This window comes from Elephantulus edwardii, unplaced genomic scaffold, assembly GCF_000299155.1.
Source record: "Elephantulus edwardii isolate Elephantulus edwardi_28Jun2011 unplaced genomic scaffold, EleEdw1.0 scaffold00103, whole genome shotgun sequence".
Taxonomy (NCBI): domain Eukaryota; kingdom Metazoa; phylum Chordata; class Mammalia; order Macroscelidea; family Macroscelididae; genus Elephantulus; species Elephantulus edwardii.
Window position 1 is genome coordinate 7,515,412 of NW_006399853.1, and position 13,493 is coordinate 7,528,904.

General features: G+C 43.9%; 1 protein-coding gene across 1 annotated transcript in view; it reads right to left on the minus strand.

Annotated features, from left to right (window-relative positions):
* MBD2 (methyl-CpG binding domain protein 2) overlaps positions 1-13,493 on the minus strand; it is a 64,879-nt gene that overhangs the window by 50,987 nt on the left and 399 nt on the right. The window contains exon 2 of the mRNA XM_006891755.1: positions 13,352-13,491. Within this exon, the coding sequence (XP_006891817.1) occupies positions 13,352-13,491 (140 nt within the window). The remainder of the gene's footprint in view (positions 1-13,351; positions 13,492-13,493) is intronic.

Genomic DNA, 13,493 nt, shown 5'->3' on the forward strand with positions numbered 1-13,493 from the left:
AACAACAACAACAACTATAAAAGACTTCTTTGAAAGAGTTTAAAAAATCAAAAAACAAACAAAAAAAAACAGGAAAACATCTGGAGCAATGACATTACCTGACAAAAGATTAATCATAAATATTGCATGGAAAACTTCAACTCAACAACTGAATTAAAAAACGACAAACACATGGACAGACACTTCACCAAAGCAACCAGCCAGCACTTTATCTCTAACCAAAACCCACTACCTTTGAGTCAATCCTGATTCTCATGATCCTGGCTCTCTGAACTTGAACATAAATCTTCACATGAGGAGACTGCTTATCACAGGGAAGAAGCTGCTGATGGATTTGAACCATTGACCTTTCAGTTAGAAATTCAACACAATGCATTATGCCACCAGAGCTCCTACTGTAATCACTGTTGTTGTTGCTATTATGTGCTGTCAAGTCAGATCCGCCTCACATGAGGAAATTGCCCATCTTTCCCCAGAAACAGTAATCATGAGAGAGATATGAATAAAAGCCATAATGAGATATCGTTTCACTTTAGAAATAACAGCAACATGTAGAGGGAGTCCAGAAAACAAACACATGCAGGCAAGAGTGTGGAGATTAGAACTCTGGTCACTGTTCACAGGACTGTAAAAAGTCATGGCCACTATGGAGAACAGCACGGCACACCTTAAAAAAATGTGAAATAAGAAATAGCGTGATTCGGCAATCCAGCTACGATGCACATACCCTTAAGAAATAAGAGCCATGACTAGAATAGACACGTACGTATGTTCAGTAGAGCATTATTCAGAACTCAAAAAAAAAAAGACCAAATCAACCTACTCAAAAAAATTTAAAACTCACTGCCATCAAGTCAGAACCTCATAGGTGATCCTTTGGAGAGCTCAGGGAAGGCTATAAATTGCACAGGAGGTAAAATCTTCATCTCTCTCCTTTAGCACCACTGTACAATTCGAACCTTGAGAGAGGCCCTACCTTTGGGTGAGCTGAGTGACTCCCTAGGAACCACCTAACCAGAGAACCTAAGTGTCCATAAATGGGTAAACAGATAAGGGATGGAATACCATACAGCACTAAAGACTAACAACGAATCTGTGCAAGATCTCGTAACATGGATGAACCTGAAGGTTCTTCTGACTGAACCTGAAGGGTACTATACTCAGATGAAGTTAATCACAAAGAGGCACCCACATTGTGCATGAGATTACTATTAAAAAGGAGGGTCAGCTAGGAATTGGTTCCAACTCAAAGGTACACAGAAACTAAAACTATCATAAAAGTAAAAAAATGGTTTACAACCTAGAAAGAAACATTCTGCGATGGCTACCAGGGATAGGCAGGGTGGAGAGGACAAATCCTAACCAAACAGTGGGTGCACAGTCCCTTGGGAAAAACACCCAGCAAAGGCAAAAGCAACACCCAAAACCAAGACAGGGAATGGCAGCAACCACGGAGGTGTGTAAGAGTGACAGGTGGCCCAGGTAAACAGAGGAGCCAGCAATAACAGTAACACAACAGAATCTAAGAGCCATGGAAGTCTAAGCGATGTGGGAAGGTGAACTGGAGTACCTCACAAGTATATTTAGATTTGACAAGAGGAAATATACAGAAAAAAAAATGTTTCCTGAATTTACTATTTTAAAAAAGTTAAATCTGTAAGAAAAACCTAGTGCTTTCTAGATCCTAGGTGGCACAGCTGGTGCTTGATTTCTAAAGTCCAAGCTGGGGACCAGAGCCCACCCAGGAGCACCGCTGAAGAAAGGTCTGGTGACCTGCTTCCATAAATGTAACAGCCAAGAAACCCCATGGAGCAGCTGTCCTCGGTGAAACGTGGCATTGCCAAGAACCAGGACTGACTAGACAACAACAGGTTTGGTTTTGTTTTTTAATTTATTTTGACACTCGCAGATGCTTGACTAAATTAGCATGAAGGAAACTGAGTCGCCATCAAGTCACCTATCTACACATCAAAAAACAAGCTGGAATATCAGCTGGTATTTGGTAACATCTTACTCAGGCTGAATCACTACTTCCTGTCATAAAAGATGGAATTCTAGTAAGCATCTATTCTGAAAGCCACAAGTACGTGACTCACACTGCTTGTTTTCCTCCTACAGAGGAAGTCCCTGGTCTGAAAAGCCTCTTTCGTGCACAAGATGCAGCCGTAAAGGAGGACAGCTCTCTGGAGGCAACAGCACAAGTCAACGCCCAGCGGCTGTTTCAGCGGGACTTCTGCCCATTACATCCAAGCCACCTAGCGGCACCCTGATCATGGAAGTGTCAAACCCGTGAACCAAAGGTCAGAGGAACAAATGTCACTTACACTCTGGTGTGAGAGCAACACAGTCACTGTTCTGCCCTCTAAGATGGGTGCTGCGGCTTTCGGTCTCACAAGGACCAGGATCAAAAGTGACCACGCTTTACTTTAAAGTCATCAAGTCATCACTTAGGGAAATTACTCACCTTCACTCTAATAGCCTAGAGAAGAATACTAGTCATTTTCAGTTAAGTCTTTCTAATCTCAGTAATGAAATACTATCATTTCATTTTCAACCACAAGAAAAATTCCCTACCCACTACTCCACAGACCCATCATATCTTTGACTCCTCCCACCTTCTACTTAAATACCCTGAAGAAAAGCAGTAACTGAGGATAATGAAATGAACACTAACACTGCAGCTGTGCTTCCCAGTTCTTATGTGAACACTGCATCACTTGAATGAAGTCTTTGCCTGCTTTCATTTCCCTAACACGGCCTACAGCCAACTCTTAACACCAGCTCTATCTTGGAGATTTAAAAACATATATTATTCAAAAGAAAGAAACTGCACCTGACACTTAATTTTTTAAGTCTAAAGATCATTTAATTGATATATCAGAAATACTTAAGATTACGGACACTTTAATATCATGGTAGTCACATGTTGCCATAGTAACCGTTAACTAACCAGCCACTCCTGCCAGGTGGTCTGTGACAGTGAGGTAAACTGTCTGCTGAGGGCACACCCCCCATCCACCCCTCCAGGACATCAGCACCCGCTCTGTTCTTTAGTGTATGGACTGTAATGGCTTGTGAAGCCCCTGAGGCCGAGGCACACATAAATGACTTCCGAGTCACTGCAGCCAGAGTGCTCCTTAAAGAGTGGTGGCACGTCAGCACGCACAATCTGAGAATGCGGCCAGAAGAGGTTATTTCTCGGAAAAGGGCATCAAGCCTGGAAAGGTGGGGGGGTCAGTGAAGGAGAGGAAGACCCGCCTGAGATCGGCTGACACAATACCTGGCTGCACCAACAGGATCAAGTGTATCAGAGATGATAAGGCTGGCGCAGAATAAGACACGGTTTAGATCTGTCACTCGTAGGGTCACTAGGAGTCATACTCACAATACCTAACTAGGAGCACTAACGGGATGACCAGAGGCGGTGGTAGCAGCCAGGAGAGGATATGATGAAACGGCCTGGGAGTGGTGTGGGGATCACGGACCACAGATGGCTAACTCTAGGGTCACACACAATGTTGATCAATAAAGCAAGGCACCACGCAACATCAAGTGCTTTTCTGTGCAGAATAATAAAACCTCCACACTGAAACATCTATACCGTACAGCATGTAATAAGCCTGAGAATAAAGAAATGTCAAATAGTTCTTAAACCTTCAAAAATAGTTACGTGCCTTTGGTACGTATTTGTTTCTATGCCCCACTGAGTTAGAAGAGACCCAGAACTGCTCCTCCAGTGTATCTTGGGAAGCAGTAAATCACATAGCAGGAGACTGCCCATCTTTCTCCCCTGGAAGCAGCTACTGATTTGAAACCTGTGTACCTTTGCGATGGAAGTAAAACCCGTTACCTCTGAGTCGTCAAAGCTTGCTCACTCCCTCTTTCTCTGTGTCAATTTTTTCTAGAGCTAGTCATATTTCTATACTTAACAAATTTTCTACAATGTATACTGTTCAAAAACTTTCTTTGAAAGAAAAGTATGTCTGTTCCACTAAACATCTGAAAATCCCTCCATTATTCTTGACAAATGTTAAGTGCTCAATTTTAAGAACTCATTTTAAATGATATTTTCTATTCGTTTTTCATTTACACTAGACTTATATGCATCAAGTTCCCAAACAAGAATGTGAATTTCTATTACAACAGCAAAGAGACAAAGCAAAGTCTTGAGAGCCACAGCTAGAACTCAAATTTTACTTTCTTCTCTTTTATTCTCTTTAAGAAGCTTTTCGGTTCCAGAAGTCTTATCAAATGAAATAATATTTCATTTGACAATCTCCCCAGTCATTTCTCAATAGAAGCAGGTGATAACAACAAAAAAGATGGAAACCAAGAGCAGCAAATGCTATTAACACTGCAAACCAAAAATTCAATCCATCCTGACAATTGATTTCTAATGCACCATACAGGGCCTTGAGAAGACATCAAACAGGAGTTAAAATGTTACAGATTCTTATCAATCCTATTACAAAACCTACGCAATAATAATTTTAGAAAGCATCATCTCCTTTGAAAAGAACCTGTGTCCAGTCCACTATAACTAAATTATGTGCACGAACAAGGTCAAGCTCTCTGGTCTAACAAAGACTAGTGGAACTCCAAGGCCATCGCTCTCAGGTACCCTAAAAGCCTGAACCAAAAGCCACCCCCAGGGACCAACTTTCAACCTATTAAAAAGGGGAAAAAAATGAAATTATGACTATATATCTCACAGAATTATTTTTAAAGTAATTTGAAAAAAATCATCGGTCAATGTCTGCTGTAGATTATTTTTAGAATGTTAAGTGTATCAGTTCCTTTTGAGCTATTTATTTCCTCCAATAAGTAAGAGGTATGGTAGGTGTTCTAGTGAGACTTTGCATGCCAGCTTCTCAAAATTAGCTAGAAGACAGATGTGAGGTTGCACCCTAACAACAATGTCTACAGGGCATCACCAAAACACAGGATGGTCAAAGAAACAAGCAAGCAGATGATGGTGCAGCTCAGAGAGTAGCCAGGCCTCCTCTGCACCACGTTTACTGCCTTTCACTTTAGGAGCGGAACTTAAACAAGCACCCTTCACAGAAAATTCCAGAGCAAATCAAACTATAAGCACTTAATAAATACTGGAGCTTTCCTTTCCTCAAACTAAAAGGAAGAAAAGTTTTCATTAGTCCTTAGTGTATTTTCCCCTCTAATCCAACAATGAAAGAAGTCTTTGAACTGCTGCTTTTGTTAAAAACCCTAAAAACAATCTCATGAGCTGCAGTCTATAAACAGCAATTTGGTAGTGGTAAGGAGCTGCACTGCCAACCCAAAGGCAGGGGGTTCAAATCCAATAACTGCTCTGAGGAAGCAAGTGGGTAAATCTCCTCGCATGTGACTTAGAGCCTCTGAAAGCCAAGGGGAAGGTCAGCTGTGATGGGTTCTGACTGAACACAGCCACCACCCCGATGTAAGTGGCAGGTGGTGGGCGGCAAAGTTACACCATTAACCTCAATCACAAGTAGCCCCGCAGGAGGACGGGTGTTCTGGGCCTCTAGGATCCACGGCCTCAGAAACCCGATGGAGGGTCAGAATCAGCGGCAGTAAGACTCTAAGTGAAAGCTTCTAAAAATCAAAGCAGCTTCACTTGCCCGGTAAGGATGTGCTGCTTATATGAACATATGTGAAAAATTACCTTGTTAATTTACTACAGTCTTCCTCCTCCAACATTACATAAAATTCGAGGTCATCTTTTAGTACAATGGTTTTACTCCAAATAGGATTTAAAATCTATCCTTTGATAATGTCCAAATGCAGATATATTGTTGTTGTTAAGTGCCACTGAGTCAGAATCAACTCTAACTATTAAAAGCAGAAATAGTAGAAAACAATTACACTATTTTACTGATACAGCTAGTGCAATAAAGTGCATTAGGCATGAGGTCTTGCAAATTTGAGTATGTAAGTCAGGACCTCTCAGAAGCAGAGTATGGTGGTCAAGGTGGTCTGAGGCTGGACTGTGTATCATCAGAGTCCCCGCTACCCTTATCCCGGGGTGCAGCTGTGAGCACACTACTTCCCTTCTCCATGCTAGGGTCCCCATCTGCAAGGCAGAGATAACGATGCCTCACACAGCTATAAGAATTCAGTGAAATAAAATATGTAAAGAATGTAGCAAAATATTACTGTGTGTGGCACACACAAGTCCCACACTCATGCACCATTAAGGTACACAAGCCCCTAGGCCACAAGCTCAAAACCAAGGCCACCTGTCCCTGAGTCCACCTGAATGCATGGCAAGCCTCCAATGGGTTACAGGCCACGGTCTTTGCAATCACTTGTTATGAATCAGAGAGTTGGACAATGACTAGGGAGAATAGAAGGAGAATTGACGCCTTTGAGCTTTGGTGCTGGGTAGAGTATTAACGGTACCATGGGCTACTAGGAAAACAAAAAGATTCACCCTGGAGACGGTTAAACGGGCAGCTCCTTGGAGGCAAGGATTCTGAGGCTTTGTCTAACATACTTTGGGCATGTTGTAAGGAGGGACTGGTCCTTGGAGAGGGACATCATGCTCGGGAGGGTGGAGGGCAGGCACAGGAGAGGAAGGCCCTCTATGAGGTGAATTGCTTTGGTGAGTGGGTTAATAGAGGTGGGTGTGTCAGAGGCAGTGCGACTGGCACAGGATAGAGCAGAGTTTAGGGCTATTGTACACAGGGTCACTATGAGTTGCAAGCGACTCAATGGCACATAACAACAACAACACTGCCTCTCAACCTTCTCTTGTGGTGTGGCTGATGAGTTTGAGCTGAGACAAGAAGTAAGCAGTTCAACACATAACCCATTATGTCCTAGGGCTGGATGAAATCCAAGCGCTAAGCTCTTCCTCTGTATTTGAGACCATGATATCCACTCTGAGCACCTTATTCACCATGTTGTAATATACTGGTGCTCTGGTGGTGTAGTCAGTAAGGACTCGCACTGGTCGCCCAAGAAGGCGCCTCTCCAGTGGCCTGAATCCACCAGTGGCTTTGCAGCAGAAAGAGGGGCTATCTCTTCCTGTGTGATTCACAGCCTCAGAAAACCTGCTGGACAGTCAGCTATGAATTGGTTCCAACTCAGCAGCAAAGCCTGAATGAGTGAATAAAGTTACTGCTTTCTCTACACCGTTAATAATAAAGATAATAATAATAAAGTTATTATTAGAATTATTATTAAAGAAAACAAAAGCTAGAAATCACTCAAAAATGGTTTTGCAAAACTTTAGGTGTCATATCATTGGGAAAACACTTTTTTTGCATCTGAGTGGTTAGCATTTTGTCAGGAGAAAGAGGTAATAGTATGAGAAATCCGCAAGCTGGGGAAAATGAGTAAGGACAGTAATACTGGGACACAGGAACATCAGGCATTAACTTCAGGAATGACCAGGAAGAAAATACGTGGGGACAGTCAGCTTACAGAAAGCAAAAAGCTTAATGGAAATATACTGATCCACTCAGCCATTTTTCTCCAACAAAGACCACCTATAGCCACCTCCCAAACTCCCATCGCCCATAACTTTGACAAAAACGGGGGAGAGGTGTGCATGAAATGTGATATCCTTAATTACTCTGATTTCATGGCCTCAAAGTATCATTCTTGCCTTTCATAAAAATGGTATATGCCATTATATTTTCTTATTTTAATTAACGTTTTTATTATACTTGTTTATTTACAAAATTCAAATACATTGGTTTCCAGAACAGATTCTTCCAATTTCCCTCACCCTCTACCCATCAAATTTTACAACTCCATGATTACCATTATATTTTAAACTACTCATATGCTTAGCCCACACAATTAGGTTACTTAGTAAATCCATTTTCTTCACTAGTCCTACACTGATCTAAAGCTTCAAGCTGTCTGTGTATGTACTCTGGTGTCCTGGAAGTGAACGTTGTACCAGGAGAAGCTATAACCCACTGTCGTCTAGTTGATGCCCATGTCCTGCAGCCTCACGTGTATATGAAAATAGAACTCTGCTCCTGAGGATTTTCAGACACTGATTCTTAGCAAGTAGATCGCCAGGCCTTTCCGCTGCCGCACCTTTGGCAGGATACAACAGCAGCATTTCCTTTACCAGCTGAGCACATTAACTGTCTGCCCCACCCAGGGCCTCCTGAGTTTCGAGGATAACCACAGCACAGGGCAGTTAAGGGATGTGCTCGGGCTGCACCCCTGAGAAGATACACTACCAACTCCAGAGCTCCCTACAAACCCCACCACCACCACCACCACCCCACCCCCCACCCCCCGGCTCTGCCGCCTTCCCTGGAGACCCAGCATCACTCCTGGCTGTAGACTCAATTAGACTGCCTGAGTCCTCTTCTTCCGTATCATGCACCTGCTCCCTATGATCACTGTAACTGTTCTCTGCTCCACACCCTCAGTAGGGATCAGAACTGCATGTAATAGTCCAGGGACAAGGCATAAGTATTGTGTTAAGAATCCAAAATGTTACCATTATGTTTCCAATGTCCAACCAGTGAGTATTTCATGGTAGCCCCGGTTCTTACACTGTCAGCACAGGTTACAAACAAGAATCAAGAGCCCAGCAAGTTTCAACAGCAAAATTACTGCCGTCAAGGGACTCTGACTCACAGCTACCCCGTAGGACAGAGCAGAACTACCCTCAGGGCTTCCGAGGCTGCAATCTTTACACAAGTGGACTGACTGCCTCATCTTCCTCCAGTGGAGCAGCTGGGGAACTTAAACAACTGACAGTCTGGTTACCAGCCTTCACCACAGCGCCACCAGTTTCTCCAAGCCAGACTTAATGAAAATGAAAAAGATGAGAGATAGCTACTGAAGGTGTACACACACACACACACACACACACACAGAGAGAGAGAGAGAGAGAGAGAGAAAGAGAGAGAGAGGCAAACTGTATTTCAAACATATCAATCTACCAGTAACAGACAAAAGCCAAATACCAGAAAGGACAGCAGTCAAGTGACCCACCAAACACACAGTCGTCAAATTCTGACTCATACCAACACTCCTTCTGGTTTCTGGACCTATAAATCTTCAGGGGATGAGATTGTCTTTTTCCGATGGAGCAGCTAGTGGATCTGAACTGCTGATCTTCTGGTTAATATGAAACAGTCAAGCAGACCAATTAGAAAATGATCATTCAAATAACAGGTTTAAATGATGACAAGGAAGTTTCTCACAAACTATACTTCTGGATTGCATACCTTTCCAGGCCACACCCTTTATAAAAACACACTTCGAATAATAATACATGAACTGCCACAACTATCAGTGGTCCTGACAGACGTGTAATTACATTGCTTAACCCACAACCCTCTTGAGAACTCGGCAGTTAAGGAAGAAGCCAAAAACAGTCTACCAAAATCTGAGGCTTTCTCCATGTGCTTAATTTCAGTCCAATTAATAAATGTCAACCACACCCTCCGTTAACAGGCAGAGATTTGTTTCAATTAATCTCCCTTGGGGTGGGCTAATTCGGGGAGTTCACCTTATTAGAATCCCAGTGAACAGCTGGGTGCAAGGTGCTCACATTACCAACGGAGAAGGTAAGCTTAAGCCACCTATTAAGAGAGTTGGCAGGTGTTTCGTGAGCCCCTGGCTTTTTTAAGGGCAGAGTGGTATATGGAGACACAACTATGTAAGCCATCGGGCACCTGGCGGCCTAGTCCGCAGGGAGTGGTGCTGCAACCCAAAAGGTGGCACAGCAGCTCCACAGGACAAAGAGGGGCTCCTCCTGTCTGATCTCCAGAGGGTCAGCTGAGAGTCACTCCACAGCAAAGAGGCAGAATGTGAAACAATGACACTACACAATGGAAAGAAAAGTCACTGAAAGCAAAAACCACAAGTCATTGTAACTACTCTTATCATGTCCTGCATTACAACATATCTAATCAGCCCTGACTCAGGGAGACCCCATGTACAATGGGATTCACCCTTCTCCTGCAAAGCAATTGGTGGATTTGAACTGTGTGCCTTTGGGATTACAGCACAACTTCTTACCACCACTAGGCCACCAAAGCTCCCTTCGTAAGACGTGATTCAACTGCTGATCCACAGGGTTTTCACAGCGTCATGCCTGGAAGCTGAGAGATAGGCCTTTCCTCCTCGGGTGTCTTAGCCTGGAAGCTCTGCTGAACCTGTTCGACATCACGTTACACACAAGCCTCCGCTGGCACTGACGGAAAAGTGGTGACTGTGCACGAGGTGCCTCGGCCAGGAATTGAACCTGGGTCCCCCGCATAAGGGCAAGGTTTCATTACTGCCTTCACACATCTGCTGCTGCTGCTGCGTGCTGCTGACTCATGACGCCCTCACGTGTGAAAAGAGAAACACGAAACACTCCATTTTCTAGGCTGGAGATTTTAGGAAGCAGATCACCAGGTCTGTCTTCCAAGGCACACTAGGTGAGTTCAGGATGCCAAATTTGTGGCTCACAGTCTAGCTTTTACTAGGAAGCTGTGGTAGCTTTAGTGGTAAGAAACTGCACCGCCAGTGCAAAGGTATGCGGTTCAAATTCACACCCGCTGCTCTGGGAGAAGGATGGGTCATCTCCCATGAGCTTTTACTGCCTCTGAAAACCCGCTAGAGGGTCCACTACAAGTTGTACACATCAATAACAAGTGCCTTACTACCTGCACAATTCAGAGACTGCTCACAGGTGTCCTCCTGCCTCAGAACGTCACCTTGGAGAAGAAAACCAAGACTCTTACACCGGCCCAAACACCATCAGGTCAGGTAGTTAAGTGATGGACAACACTCTGCTCGGGCCTCAATCATACTCAGGGCACAAATCCCTAATCCCTTCCCATGTGCCTTTTCCATTTTGTATAAACAAGGAAAAAGAAAACATGAGAGCACTGGCTCAGTAAATGACCACTTCGGGCAAGTAACTATCACTCTACTGGTTTACGATTCACCCCAAGGTGAAATCTATTTCAAAAGTTTGTTTTAAACTGTTATCAGTCTTTCTCCATACTCAATGATTTTATATAAAAAGCCGATCAAAAGATTTATAACACATTAAGAAGTACTAAACAAGGAGTCAGAATGAATGCTGCAGTAATCCGACCTTTCAAAGCAACTTCTGCAGCTACTAAGAGGAAACCACCACCCAAAAAACGATGCAATAAGCACGAGTTAGTTTGAGCAAACACGTCATCTACAAAACCAAACAAACTATATCCCAGGAGAACCGTCACAGGGAGTGAAACTCAGAGCTGAAGACGGTCCACCGAGACCAGCCTAGTACCCTATTCTCCTGGGGTTCAGACACAAAATAGTCTTGTCAAATATAATTGCCTGTTACAAGACATCAGCCACAGTTCACAGCCCACTGCCTGCTCAGAAAAGAGAACAATGAATGATCTGTTAATGAAAGAATACACAAACGTGAAAACATTGTAAACAGCATTAAAGGAAATAAAGGGACTTGAAAAGAACAGCCATTTTTCCACAATAAAGTTCTTGGCATTATTACTGAAGTAAATGAAATATAAAATGACGGGGAACAGAAAGCAAGGGAATAAAGTTGTTTGTGTTGTGCTGTCAAGTCAGAAATGACTCAGCACTGATCCTCCAATGACTTTCCCCGAGGCTGTAAATCACATGGGAGGAGAATGCCCATCCTTCTCCAGAGGAGGAGCTGGTGGAATCGAACTGTGAGCCTCTGGGCTGACAGCACAACTCTTCTCAACTAGGCCCCAGCGTTCCCTAATCAAGTTTGTATGTTTCAGATAAATTTTTCACTTTATCATTTGCAACTTCAGAATGAACCTCAGTTCAAGGGGGGAAAATCACTTTAATGTAGCACCACTTTCATTTCTTTTTAATTTGACAAAACTGAAGAAATTTACTTCAACAACTTATGTATATATTTGCAAAACCACTGGGGATATGGCCATACGTGTCATTATCACCAGTAGTGATGACTTCAGTGTGTGTGTGTGTGTACTCAAATACAAGTATGTCATTACTTAGTATTTTCATTTTTTAGAACAGTTGTTAATTTTAATATTTTAAGTGTTCACATAGTTTTTTTCAGGGGCACTATCTTAATCTTGATGAAACAAGAAATTAACTCCTTAACACGGATCAAAGCCTCCTACCCAAATGGTTAATAACCAGCTATGATCCCAAACACACGGCTTGAGAAATACTTTAGTCAGGGCACAGATAAACCCTCTACAGCTCCTAGTAGGTTTCTATTTCCTTCTACAGGTGGATGGCTTACAAGAAAACTTCATCAATTTGTTTATAAGATCTAATAGTCACAGACCCTTTTCTGAGCTTCATAGCTCAAGCACACTAAAAACATAGACATATGACCACCACACGACGGACAGATCACAGTAAGGATGATCCAAGTGGATCAATCTCGACACGAGGGACAATTTGGGCCTGATAAAATTTTGTTGCAGCGACTTGGCTGGTGCATTATAGGAAACGCAGCCACATCCCTAACCTTCACCCACCAGATGACAGTTACTCCCTCCCAGGTGTGACAGCTAAAAATGTCCCCAGATATTGCCAAATGTCTCTGGGGGAGGTTATAAATGGGCTAAATGGGGGAGAAGCACTGTAAATAATTCCTTTGTCAGTGGAGCACTCAAAACTACAAGTATGCAAAGATAGAAAACTCAGAAGCAGCTAAGAGGGAGGGAGGGGGACAAAAGACAGAGAACAATGTCCTCAAACACCGATATGAAGAATTTCTGCTCCTAAGATCCAGAGGCGGACAGGCCATTCCTAGTGACTCTGAATAAGACACTAAGAAATAGCATCACAAGTTGCAATGTACTGCCAGAAGACAATGGCAAGGACTCTTACCCACCCCTTCACTTAAGCACAACATACATTGTAGCAGGGAGGTGAGGCATAAAAGGCCTGTAACCATTTTGTACAGTGTTTCAAATCTCACCTAGGGAGTTCTGACAACTCCAGGCATTCCAAGCCACTGCATCACCAGAAACTTCCCCAACTCTTCCCCAAGTTAAAGGCAACCTTGTTACTGCAGCTAGCTAATTCCCCTCCATGTGTATGATTAAACACTGAGGATGATGAATCTGGGACAAGCTGGGACAGGAGCCAGCACCGACTGGGTTTTATGGTTTCGATGAATTACACCTTCTTTTAACCCTTCACTGGCCCCAGGAACCCGCCTTTGACAGCTTCGCCAGAAGACACTTCCTCAGGACCCTCACTGTGCTTGTCACTGCTCAGGGGCCAAATGTCACTCCCCAGCTCGGGCCACACCCCCCGGGGGCCCCGGCCCCGTCCAGCCACCCCCAGCCCCGCAGCCCCTGACCCTTGACCTCGACCTGACCCCGCGCCCCCCACCCCCACCCAGGGGCGGTACCTGAAGTAGTAGACATCGCTCTTGCCGGCACTGAGCCCAGATTTTCGGATCACTTCCTCCTTCTTCCATCCGGGGGGGAGGGCCGGGCAGTCCATCCTCTTCCCGCTCTCCGTGGCCCGGGGTCCCCGGGCCCCCGGCCCCG